Below are 12198 nucleotides of genomic sequence, written 5' to 3'. Positions count from 1 at the left end.
TATGCAAGTTTTGTTGGAATGTTGGATGTGAAAACTCAACATAAATGGTGGTTCTGTCTATCTCACAGACGTTTGGTTAATGTCTTTAAGTTGAGGTTTCACCATCTGTTCATGATGGTCTTTTATTGTTGCAATCCTATTTCCGTTCCAAAGTGACTGTAATATGCAAGAAAACTTGTACCTACAGCCCAGATGGGGGACATGCTGGATCTTAACTTGTACAGGATTGCAAGTTTACTATCTTGAACGGGTAAATAGCCAAGCCTATGCCCTTTAATTATATGTCTCCTACAGTTTCCAGGGCTCAGTTGCAAGGAATGGATTGACGGTTGATTTAGTAAATTATTTCATTTGCCTTTTTACTTAGTTCTATATTTCGTTTCCTCAAGAGTAAACTGCAAAATACGTGAAGAGCCTACGAATCACGGAAATTGGGCCTCAGGGCTGGAAACCAAGATCACCCTCCCCTGATAGGCTTTGACTTCCTGCACTCCCAAATTTTATATTGTCCCCCATTATCTCGCACCGACTAGCTCTAATCCATATAGAAAGGAAGAAAATTAAATAAATATGAGTGAAAGGACATAAAGCATATACAGTTAATAGTTTCTTTTCCATGTTTAAAATGAAGGGGGCTTGATTGGAAATTTGGAGGAGATACGTGAAATCTTGCCCACCATATCAACAGAATAGCGTATGCTTCATTTGACTACGCTGGATAGCACCATTACCTTGTCTCTTTCTCTTATATTCTTATAATAAGTTTTATTCCTTTAATAATGCAAGTATTATATAAGGTATACCACATGCACATTAACTAATAGTTGTGGCCAAATTGTGTGAGTGAGATCGATTCTTGAATAAATAATCCTATTCCTAACCTATAGTTGAGTTTCACTGTTCTATAATATTGTTCAGGGTCAAATAAACTTCTTCTAATTCGTACAGCATGCCAAATGAATTTCTTCGGTAAACGAGAAATTAATTGGACTTTTTGAATAATAATCAATCACCAAGTACGTGTGGTGTGGCAGAGAGATCGCAGTTCAAAGACATATATGTCCTCTTCTTTAAAGACAATCTTTGGTAATAGCTATGCTTAGGTGTTTACGAGTAGGTTCACTTTCACTAGCAGGTTACATGCATGTTTCACTTTACTATTGTACTATCATGAATAATTGTTTGTTATTTTTTCGAGTTTCGTTTCGTTTTCCCCTTTATTTTGGGACACAATCTACTAAGTTTTTGGTCTCTTAACACACCTTCAATTTCTCGATTCCAAAAGCACGGTAGTTATGATTTTTGATTGATAACAGTGAAAGTTGATTCCAAAAGCAATTTCCCTTGCTTCTCTTCCAAGTTATTCAGCCATGATAATACAAAGCAAAATAATATTATGAGGAAGGAAAGTGACATGATCACATGACCAAACTAACATTGATAGGAAAGTATGGGAAACAAAGCAACTGCAAATAGCCTCCAACTTTCCACAATTCTAAGCTCTTGGTTACGTCTGTTCTCCACAACCACAAGTAAATTAATTATATAACAGATGATTCTCTACTCCGTTGAATGTTGTCAATATATTTTACAGGATTTTCAGTTAAATATTAAAGCGCTTAAGAATTAAGATATTCATCAGATACAAAAATAAATAATTGGAATTAGTGTCAAAAACCTGAAAGTTTCTTTACTTTTTTTAGTATAAAAAAGTTTGCTTATATTTTATAATACAACCATAACCCCACAAGATATCAAAGGTGTGCGATCACGTGCTTCACACATGTAGACATTCATGGCATGTCGGCCGCAAACAGCTGCATCAAGTCTTCAACCAACGTTCCCAATCAAATTTCTCTCCACGTGATTGGTTTCCCGTTTTAATTCTTTCTATTAGTTTAATTTGTTCCATTCTGATTTTGTATGTGTTTGAGAAATGGATAAATTAGTCAAAACAAGATGAAAGTTCCAAAATTAGGGAAAAGTTAATTAATTGAATCAAGGTATTAAATAGAATTCGTTGTTGAATTAGCTGATAAATTAGTTCTTGAGTGATTAGTAATCTACCCATTTCGAAAATAATAGATGTTGTTTCAACTTTAATTTTTTAATTTTTGCAAAGTGTTTATTCCTTTCACCAAAAATACTGAAATTTAATTAAATAAGATTTATTTCTCCAAAATTATTATACTTGTTTTTTACTTTTTGATCAAATAAAATTTGTTTGAAACGGTAATTTTTTCTTTTACAATTTTGAATTTTAGTAATAAAGATAAACATATTTTACTAAAAAAAAATGCTTCATATTAAAACAATAATCCAAAAAAGTAGTTTGATAGTGACAATGATGGCATAGTTGGATGAAAGACTACTTGGATCCTCTCTTTTAGGCACATATATAAGTAGAAAATGTCTCAAACAATTTTTATTGATCAGCATCAATAAATGGCAAAAGTGCCGATTGAGATTATACCTTAAACTTATCATGATCTCTATGTATACATGGCACATGATTCAAAATGGCATCAAGCACTTAGACCATTTAATGAAGTGTGTATCTCATTTTCGTAGTGACTTTAAAAAGCGCATGAATGGGCTCAAAGAGAAAGAACAACTTAAGGATGGTTGGAGAACCCTCCTTACAAATTATAATGTTCAAGAAAGTACTTAGTTGCAAATAATATATATTGTGAAGGCAAAACGAGCATGTTGCGACATTAACTTCAAAATTTACCTTTTAAAGTCTTCTCACATGTCTATCAATATCAAAACAAACACGTACACAAAAAGTTACAGCAACATGATAATGGCAAATGAAGTTCATGAACACAAATATGAATAATGAATTAGAATGCTTAACTAAAAAACATTGTTATATGTGTACTGTTATATCTTACCTCCTTAGAAACATCTCATATCCTATTGGCTGTGTGCCTACTTATGCTTAAATCCAATTGATAACTTGACACTTTCTTAAAAAGATATTGAACAAGCGAATTCATGTTACCAAAGATAAAGATTAATGTGATTTTTTATTTTGGTAGTTTGATTTATAATCATGATACCATATTGGCATGGGACCAATATGGAAAAAAGTTCAATATATTGTTATTAGCTTCGCGATTCAAAAGAATTGAAGCTTTCAAAATGAGTTTTGAGAAATAATAGTATGTTTTATTATCGATACACATCACTGTTTTCTATCACTTTTGTTAACAAAAATGGTGATGTGGTGCTTGAAAGTGAACACGTGTAAAAGGCTGATAGTACCATGTCACCACTTTTTATAATTTTTGTTAACGTTCCAGATATTAAAAACATAAATATAATTATTTTAGTAGCTTGATTTGTGTGAAGCATTAGATACAACATATGATGGAAAATGTGGTAGTAAATAAGCGGGGGTGATGAGAAGGTAGGACCACACCCCGCAAAACACGCGAACAAGATTACCACAGTTTGACTGCGTAATATAAAGTCAAATCTCAAATTTAGAATTCATCTAATCTACTACCCCCCCTCACCGACCAGGTGCACTTTAAATTTAATGACCATTCAATAGTTTATATTTATTTACATTTTTTACTAGTATTACTTTCTCAACCAAACAATTGATGTTTTAAAGTCTAATTAATACTTTTTTAAAATAACACTATTTTAGTTTAAATATAATAATATTTTATTTCTACTAAATTTTGGTTGATCGCTAGTAGTAAAATTATCTTTCTCAATTATATATATATATATATATATATATATATTTTTCATTTATAATGTTCAAATATAAGATTTTGTTTAGAGAAACTAAGTCCAATTCTATCAAAAGATATAAAAAAATAATAATATTTAATAATACTAATTTCAAAACTTAAGTTTAATCATCATTTAATGACTTTAGTTTGTGACTGTATTTACTGTAGTATTGAAATTTTGACTACAATAAATGTCTGTTTGTTTTATTGTATAAACTAATGCTTTGCATTGACCTATATTTCAATTTAAAATATAATATTTAAATACTTTAATTTTAAAAAAGTTTAAAAATCAACAAAAATATTTTAATTGTATTTTAAATCATTATCATATTTTATATATTAAACAATTTTATTTCGTTAAATAGTTTATATTTTTATTTTTAATTATTAATTAAATATCATACATAAATTATTATAAATTTATTATATCTATTTAATTTGTATGATAAAAAAAATCTCATCTTATAATACTTGTCACTATTACTAACATTATCAATAGGTATTGAATTATAAAAATCAGAAAAAAAATCTTTGCAAACACCGAGAATCCTTATTAAATGCTGGGTTTGAAAATTTCTTATATAAATCAAATTGCAGGCATGCAGTAGAGTAACACCAGTAATTATTCCAAATTTTCGACGGGTTTTGGTGGAAGGGACTGAATAATGATGATAAATCAGCGTTGTAATTATCTAAGTTTCACACTGTCCAAATTATTCCACGTTTGTATTATGTTCAGAGTACTCAGTCAGCAAAATAATAACATATTACCCATGCATATCCTAATACTTTCCAAGTCAAAAAAATAAGCAACCATTAAGTAATAATTACCTAGAGTGGACCATAAAGGAGGGGGACAAGTGGTAGCTCAACCTATGATTCTACCACTAGAGCAGTGTGTGTACCTTACTCCCATCCCATTATCAAATAGGTTAGGATTCAGATCTCACCAGAGAGAGGAGAAGAGATGCAATTGCAAGCTGGAATCATTAGCCTCTTCAAGACATAAATCTGTATTGAAGGGTTTAATCAGAGAGACAAAACCTGATCTTGAGCTAAATTCCAAAGAAAACACCAATATACAATTCTAGAGTAGTGGTCCTGTCCCTTTGATGCTTCTTGTACCAGTCTTCCATGAGGCTCCTTCTTTGCAATGATCCCTTTCATTCTCTTTTGTCTCGTTGCTCATTGTGCTTCCATTTCTTTACTCCCAGTAAAAAGGGTTGTCACAAAAAAACACACATGAGCTTGCACATATTTGACAAGCTCAAACTCTCAAGACCTGGCCAAAGCCAATTGCTTTGAAATTTTCCTAATTTTTTCTTCTCTCACTTTGATCTTCTCTCTCTCTCTCTCTCTCTCTCTCTCTTTATATACAAAATTGGTCCTCTAAGATGGGTAATGAAAACCATTACCACCATCAGTTTTACTATCAGAAAAGCACATTCCTTCCAATGCTTTGTTCAAGGCCTTCCATCAAAGAGGTGACTCTTCCTCGATTCAGAGACCCTTCTGCTTCTTCTGGCAACGACCCTTTGTCCCCAAGAATCAGTTGTATGGGTCAGGTCAAGAGAAACAACAAAATAAGCGGCATTCCACCCTCACATAGACTCACTTTCACAACCAAAACCGACAACACCAACAGAAACACTACCTCCTCCCCTATTGTCAAATACTCCAAGCTCAAAAAACTCTTCTCTGGCAAGAACTTTATTATTAGCACCCCAAAAACCACCACAGCCACCACCACCTTCTCAAGCTGCAGATCAAGGCATCAAGAAGTTTCAGATATGCCCAAAAACCAAAAGTGTCTTAGCAACAATGTTGTTTTCAACAAAAGCATTGAGGAAATGGATCCTCCTTTGCCTGTGGTCAAAAGAGTGTGCAAATTGGAAGAACCAAAAGAATTGGATAGTCTCTGGAAAAGAAGATCAGGTACGGATAGGCCTGCACTCAAAAGTTTGCAGCTTCAACAGATTAACCATCCAAGGATTTGTGTTCAGCCTCCAACTGTTTGATAGCTACTATGGGAACACAATCAAATCAACAGATCCAGAATTGTACTTTTTTATAATTTTATTTCTTATTCAGATTTTGTTAGTTACATTAGATACAATGTAAATGGTTTTCTTTTCTCTTTTTCATTCTTATGGCTTCCAGTTTCCTAGTGTTGCTTGATTGATTGATTTCTTGAGGGCATCTCACATGGCGGCGATGCAGAGTTTCAGGGTCATGTTTGTGTGGATACATCAGTGAATTGGTCAAAGTCAAACGGTCAAAATTTTAAATATTTAATGCGTTTAATTAATTTGTTTTGTGTTTCAAATGGTTTACACTTTACAGTATCATTTATGATTAAAATTTAATTAGGACTGGGGGGTGGGGGTTAAACTATTTTGGAAAAATAATCAAAATTCAAGCATGGACTTGTGTATTTAATGATAAAAAAAATAGGTTTGTGTAAAAGTAATAACGAGAGTTTTATGTGTAATGAGAAAGGAGAAATATTCGTAATGCATATTACTGAATGAAATTTATGAATTTCTGAATGATTTCAGTGTTAGTGTTTGTTTCTTTGATAGTATTAAGAAATACTCGTAACTTTTTATGACCAAAAAAAAATTATAATATAAATACAGTAAAATTAACTTAAACAGACGTCACAATCTTCTATTCACTTAATTTCAAAATAAGCATACCTCAATCTTTCTTGAAGGAATAGAAAAGAGTGCGGTATATAAGAACAACTCCAATGATATATATCTCTTATCTTTGGCTTTGAATTGATTTTTGGAGGATTTTATTATGTCACGTTAGAACTTATCATTGTTAAATAATATAGATTTTTGTTATTTCTCTTATATGTAAGAGTATTTTTTTTTTTTTTACTTTATATTTCTTCTGCCTCTTATTTTTTATTTTTTTTAACTTTTGTTGAATAGAGTTCAACCTCTTTATTTTCCTTTTGCGCTCTTTTTTGTTTTCCTTCCACTTTGTTTATATTTGTATTGTTCACATGGTATATAGAGCAAATTCAATTCAAGCCACAATTTTCACAAATCAAACTATCAGTCATCTATAGTGTCATTCATGCAATTTGCACTCCACTGGACAACAGTTTTTCGATTTGAAACTGCAATTAGATTTGAAATTACTTTTAAAAAAATTAAAAAAAAAGTCTTAAATATCATCTCATATTTTTATATTTCATGCATGTAAGGCCGAAGGCTGTTTGTTTTGTTTTATTGTTCTGAATGATTAAAAAAATATTTTTATATTTTATGTTAAAAAATATTTTTATATTAAAAAATAATATTGTTTAAAAACCATTCTTACATCATTATTTCTAATTGGAACTGAATCCGTTCGCTTAATGCCAATAAAAGCTGTAGTTGGAAATGGTCTAAGAGCATTCCTCTTGCAAGAAAATTATAATAACGTTTTGCTCTATGCATGAAAAAGAAATTATAAGAAGGAACTTGCATTGTGCACATAAAAATAACTCCTACAAAGATTGATCATAACGTAACAATAACATAATACAGGGCAGTTGGTGGGGGTCACTGTTCCATTGATAGGACGGCCGTTTGTCTAGTTTGGACTTGGGTCAATTTGATGCTTCCCGCGAATGCCAAACTCTGTAAAATTTGTGCAAACCCATTAGGTTTTGTTTGGTAAGATAAAAGCATAAAGAAGAAGGAATATAGTAGAAAAAAGTGAAAGAGCTATCATTTATCCTTTTTCTTATTCCTTCTTAATCATCGGATGGGAAATTATAAGATCCCACATATTATTCATTTCTCCTAATTTTACTCTCTCTCTCCCTTCACATCAAACAAAAAACTAATTTTTCATTCTCCTTGCTTTCCTTATCACTCAATTTCTATACCAAACGCAATATTTGAATTAAAGGCCTGTCATAAGGAACTATATATGGTTGGGAATACGAAGTCAGCATTCCACACTGTGAAAGCGAAATGCGTATAAATAAATCCCCCAAAAAAGAGATGATGATCATATATTTAACTAATGATTTGTGAAGCTGAAGAATTGTTCAAGTCAACAACATCAGGCCATAGTATGAATAATTGAATAGTATATAATTAATGGACAAATATGGTCAGCTAACTGGTGCGAAAATTTTCAAATTGGAATATTGAATATGTATATCTTTAGGAATGGGGTAGATAAAGTGCTTTAAACAAGAAATGATGAATTCATAGTTTGTGCTTCCAATTTCTAGCAGCAATGCATCACAATATTGTTGAATGTCTCCCATTATGGGTTTATGTCATCGTTGACAATTGAAACAGCTAAAAACAAGTGAAGAGAAATATGAGGGCATGCAGCGAAACTGTGTACTTACCTTAAGTTGACAAAATTAAACTTATAATCCCGAGAATATATAATCTCTTGTTTTTTCTTTCTAAATTGTTTATATATATATCGCCACGGCAACGGGACGCCATACAACAATGACTAAACCAATAGTGTTTTTTCTGAAGTAATTAACAATGAAGACAGAAATACATAAATGTATAACGGTTGTGATAATTTGACACTTCTTGCTTTCATTTCACACCTTTTTTTAAATCACATGTTATTTCATAACTTTGAAATACAAATACGACTTATTTTACATAAGTGTAAAATAAGGCATACCTTAAAAGAAGTGTGAAACACAAATCATTCTCTAAATGCAAATACCAAAAGATTCAACAACTCAATGGGTTCATTAGTTATTTATTGAGTTGAAACCCTTCTCTTTTACCCCTCAAAATATACTCAAGTCATTTGAAAGTCATCTTGCAGCAATCAAAGCCATGGTCCATGGAGATCCAAACAAATGATAGTTTATATGGATATTAACCTTGTAGCCATAAGTTGAGAGGAGCAAATCATATAGTATTTACTAGCCAAATCATAACTAACTTGTAAACAATCGTAGGAAATCCATATTGGTCATTGGTCAACAGTAAAATGTAAGTTTAATAGAAAAAAAAAATTCTCTATTAACATGTAATCTTAATTTCTCAACATCTTTATACTTAAACTTAGTCTCAATACAGCCAAACATTTCTATCTCTTTTCTTTTTATAAAATTCTCAAATCCTGTTTTCTTACTCATATAATTTAGAGGCTTAAAATGGATTTGAGATTGAAAATGGTTTTAAAGGTCAAATTTTTTTTTTATAAAATTTGATAGATTTTGTAAGGTAGATGTTAAGGTTTTGAGGAAGGAAATTTTCGAATTCTTTTAATTTTTAGTGAATGTGACATTTTGATTAGTGAATTTAGAGTAGAAAAGAGTTCAAAGCAATTTAATGAGTATAGTTCATAGAAATATTAAAAGGAAAAGAATTTTAGGAGTCTTTAAGTGTAACTATTAAAAGAACAAAATATTAGATTATAAAAAATTTAAATTGAAGTATTCAATTTGAGTAAAAGAGGGATGTTAAGTGCATTCTCTCTTATCCTCTTTCTGTATGATTGGCTAAAATTTATTAGAATTTATCAATTTTAATAATTTTATTTCTCATTTAATGATTGTATTTTCTTATTTATAATTTATAAGTATGATTCACATTGATGAATTCTAGTAAATTTTAATCAATCATAAATAAAGTTAGAAATATAATATTACTAACATTTTTCTTAAAATAAAATTACTCGACAACTAAAGTTGTATATTAGTTATAGTATAAAAAAAGTTCAATTTAATCTAATGTAAACTAGCAAATAGTTAATAAGAAATTTAGGATATCTGCTTACAAGGCTTTATGATAGGATCACCTAACGATACATGTAAGGTAATCAATAAATCACTTCAGACTACATAACTTTAATGCTTAAATATATAGCTTTTGTTCCAAAAAATATAAAGTTGAATTAGGCTCGACTTGTCCGGGAACTATATTGAATAAATTATTTAATTAATTTATTTTATAGATTAGCATTAATCAATTATTAGAAATTATTATTAGTTATCAATTATCAATAGTTATTATTATATCACCAAAATAATTGATGAATGGTTATCAATTATCAATAGTTATTATTTACAGATGTGAATGTCAACATACTTAAGATGTATCCTCAATTTTGATGCCTAAACCCTCCTTTGTCGAAAAAAATAAAAATTATATTATAACATTTCCAATAAAAGATCTCATTTTAAAATTTAGTTATCTTTTTGGTGAACCTTAGAGTGTTACATTACTCTCAAGATCTCCTCCACTTTTTACTCAAATAGTAAGTCTTATTTTAAGATTTTAAACCATCTTTTTATGTCTTTCAAGAATTGGATACAAATAAATTTTGTGAAGAAGGAGTAAAAAAATCATTTTTTTTAAATGAATGCAAATCTTGACAGATTTTCTACAATAACTAGATATCTACATGGAGATCAAATGTCCTACTCTAATAATGAATCTTAGTAAGATCAAATTTTAACACTAAGATCTCCTTACAAGATCAGTTATTGGAGATGCTCTTAGCTATTTATATTTACCGTGGTACATTTTATGTGATCTAATTAAGTCTATTAGACCAACAAAAGGATTTGATATGGGCTTAATGAGTGGATACCTTTGATGGCCCACTTTGGCATAATGAAAACCCTAGCAGTGTCAATAAATAAGGAGTTTGGTTATGGTCCCCAAAGTATTAAGATACACAATTATCTTTCTTCTCTCCCATTTGAAGAGTTACTATGACCTTATTGAGGAATCAAGAAAGGTTTAGGAAGAGGGAGAACCTAAAACCATCTGTTCTCTTGTTTGTGACTTTGATTAGTACAAGTCTTCTATATCACTTAAGTGATTGTTCGCCATAAATTGAGGTATTTGCTTTTACATTTAACAAAGCATGTTGTCGATCTTCGAATTTTGATGTATTGTTTTGGATTGTGAGAATTTGAGGCTTTCTAGTAACAATTATTCCATTAATCTTAGTGTTTTATTAATTCAATTTCCTTTTACTTAGTTGGAAGTTATCAAAATGCACTCATCCATTAGAGAGAATCAATTAGGTTGTTCTTGAAGGGCCATTTCCATCATGTTTTAATATTTGGATGAGAACTCAATTTTACATAAATGATATACCTAATTCATATAGGGTTTGTCTTGCTCATCTTTTAGCAATCAAACCCCTAAAATTTCATGCATATTCATTTAGTCACTAAAGAGGATTTAGCGAGACAAAATTCGAAAGGTTCACAAAACCCATTTGAAGACTTGTTTATTCGTTTTGCATCTCTGCATTTATGCGAAGATCTCAAAATTCTCATATTTTTATCTTCAATTGATTTAGGGGTTCTCTTTATTGCTTCCAAGCGACCATAAGCTTACTATTTCATGCGGTTTTATTGGATAAATTGAGATAATTAATTGTATTTACAAAAAACACTAATGCCAAAATTTGAAGGGTGACCACAATCCAATGGTTCCAAAAAAGTGTCTAGATTGTTTTATTTTGGATTTGGTATTATAAATTTAATTGATAAAATTTTGGACTTTCATAGGAAAAAATGGTTTTGCATCACATGAGTAGTATTTGTTGGTCCATATTAGTTATAATTCTACTAAACTTAGAGTTGGAATCTAAAGTATTAGGCCTTATTAAGAGAGTACATATGTTAGAAAATGAAGAAAAAAAAATTATTTGTGGGGAGGGCCTGATTTAAGCCCATAAAATATTTCAAGTAATAATCCAAGATTATTTAATAATTTTCAATTCTATAATATTAGTTCTTCAACTTGATTTCTTTATTACGTGAGTATCAGTCATCTATATTATTCTCTCTCAGTTAAGAAAATTATCTGAGTTGATTGAATAAGATGTAAATTATTATAAATCTCCTAATAACATCTTTGATCCCTACCGATAAAAAAATATTATTCTGTCTCAAAGTGTTATGAATATTGCAAAATCAGTTTAGGCTCATTTGAATTATTAATTATTGTTGTTTTAGCCAATTTTTTATTTTGATTTATTGGAGCATTATATAATTTTGGCATAACTCTTTGAAGTAAATTATAGTAACTACTCTTAAAATTTTGTGAAATCACAACCCTTACTTTTATCTACTTGTACACCTTAATTATTTTTAAAAAAATTACATCGTGCACTCCTGTAAGCTTATTTTAAATGTTAAAAGGTATGAATAATTGTGTAATTTAACAAAACCTTTTGGAGTGGTTAATATATTTTACTCGTTTTTTTATTATGTAGTATATTGTTTATTCATTATGTTTTTTATTATGTGGTTATCGTTTATTCATATTCACACTCGGGTGTCTTTTTAATCTCATAAGAAACTAAAATATAATTAGTTATACAAGTAGAGGAGGTTCACAGAACTAGAAGTGACATTGCAGGGAAAAAGATGATGGTTTATCGACATTAACATATGCCATAGGTTCAATTATCACTAACTACATCT

General features: G+C 30.1%; 1 protein-coding gene across 1 annotated transcript; it reads left to right on the top strand.

The window, feature by feature from the left end:
* The first annotated feature begins 4591 nt into the window (after positions 1-4591).
* On the top strand, positions 4592-6063 carry LOC114410467. The gene has a single exon (XM_028374422.1). It carries the CDS (start codon positions 5150-5152, stop codon positions 5771-5773), a length of 624 nt encoding a protein of 207 aa, XP_028230223.1. The 5' UTR covers positions 4592-5149; the 3' UTR covers positions 5774-6063.
* The last annotated feature ends 6135 nt before the right edge of the window (positions 6064-12198 follow it).

This window comes from Glycine soja, chromosome 4, assembly GCF_004193775.1.
Source record: "Glycine soja cultivar W05 chromosome 4, ASM419377v2, whole genome shotgun sequence".
Classification (NCBI taxonomy): domain Eukaryota; kingdom Viridiplantae; phylum Streptophyta; class Magnoliopsida; order Fabales; family Fabaceae; genus Glycine; species Glycine soja.
Note: the sequence above shows the minus strand (reverse complement) of the source record. Positions and strands in the feature narration are given on the sequence as shown.

Bases quoted from the DNA above. Each gene is read 5' to 3' on its own strand.
- LOC114410467 (XM_028374422.1), top strand. From the start codon at position 5,150: ATGGGTAATGAAAACCATTACCACCATCAGTTTTACTATCAGAAAAGC.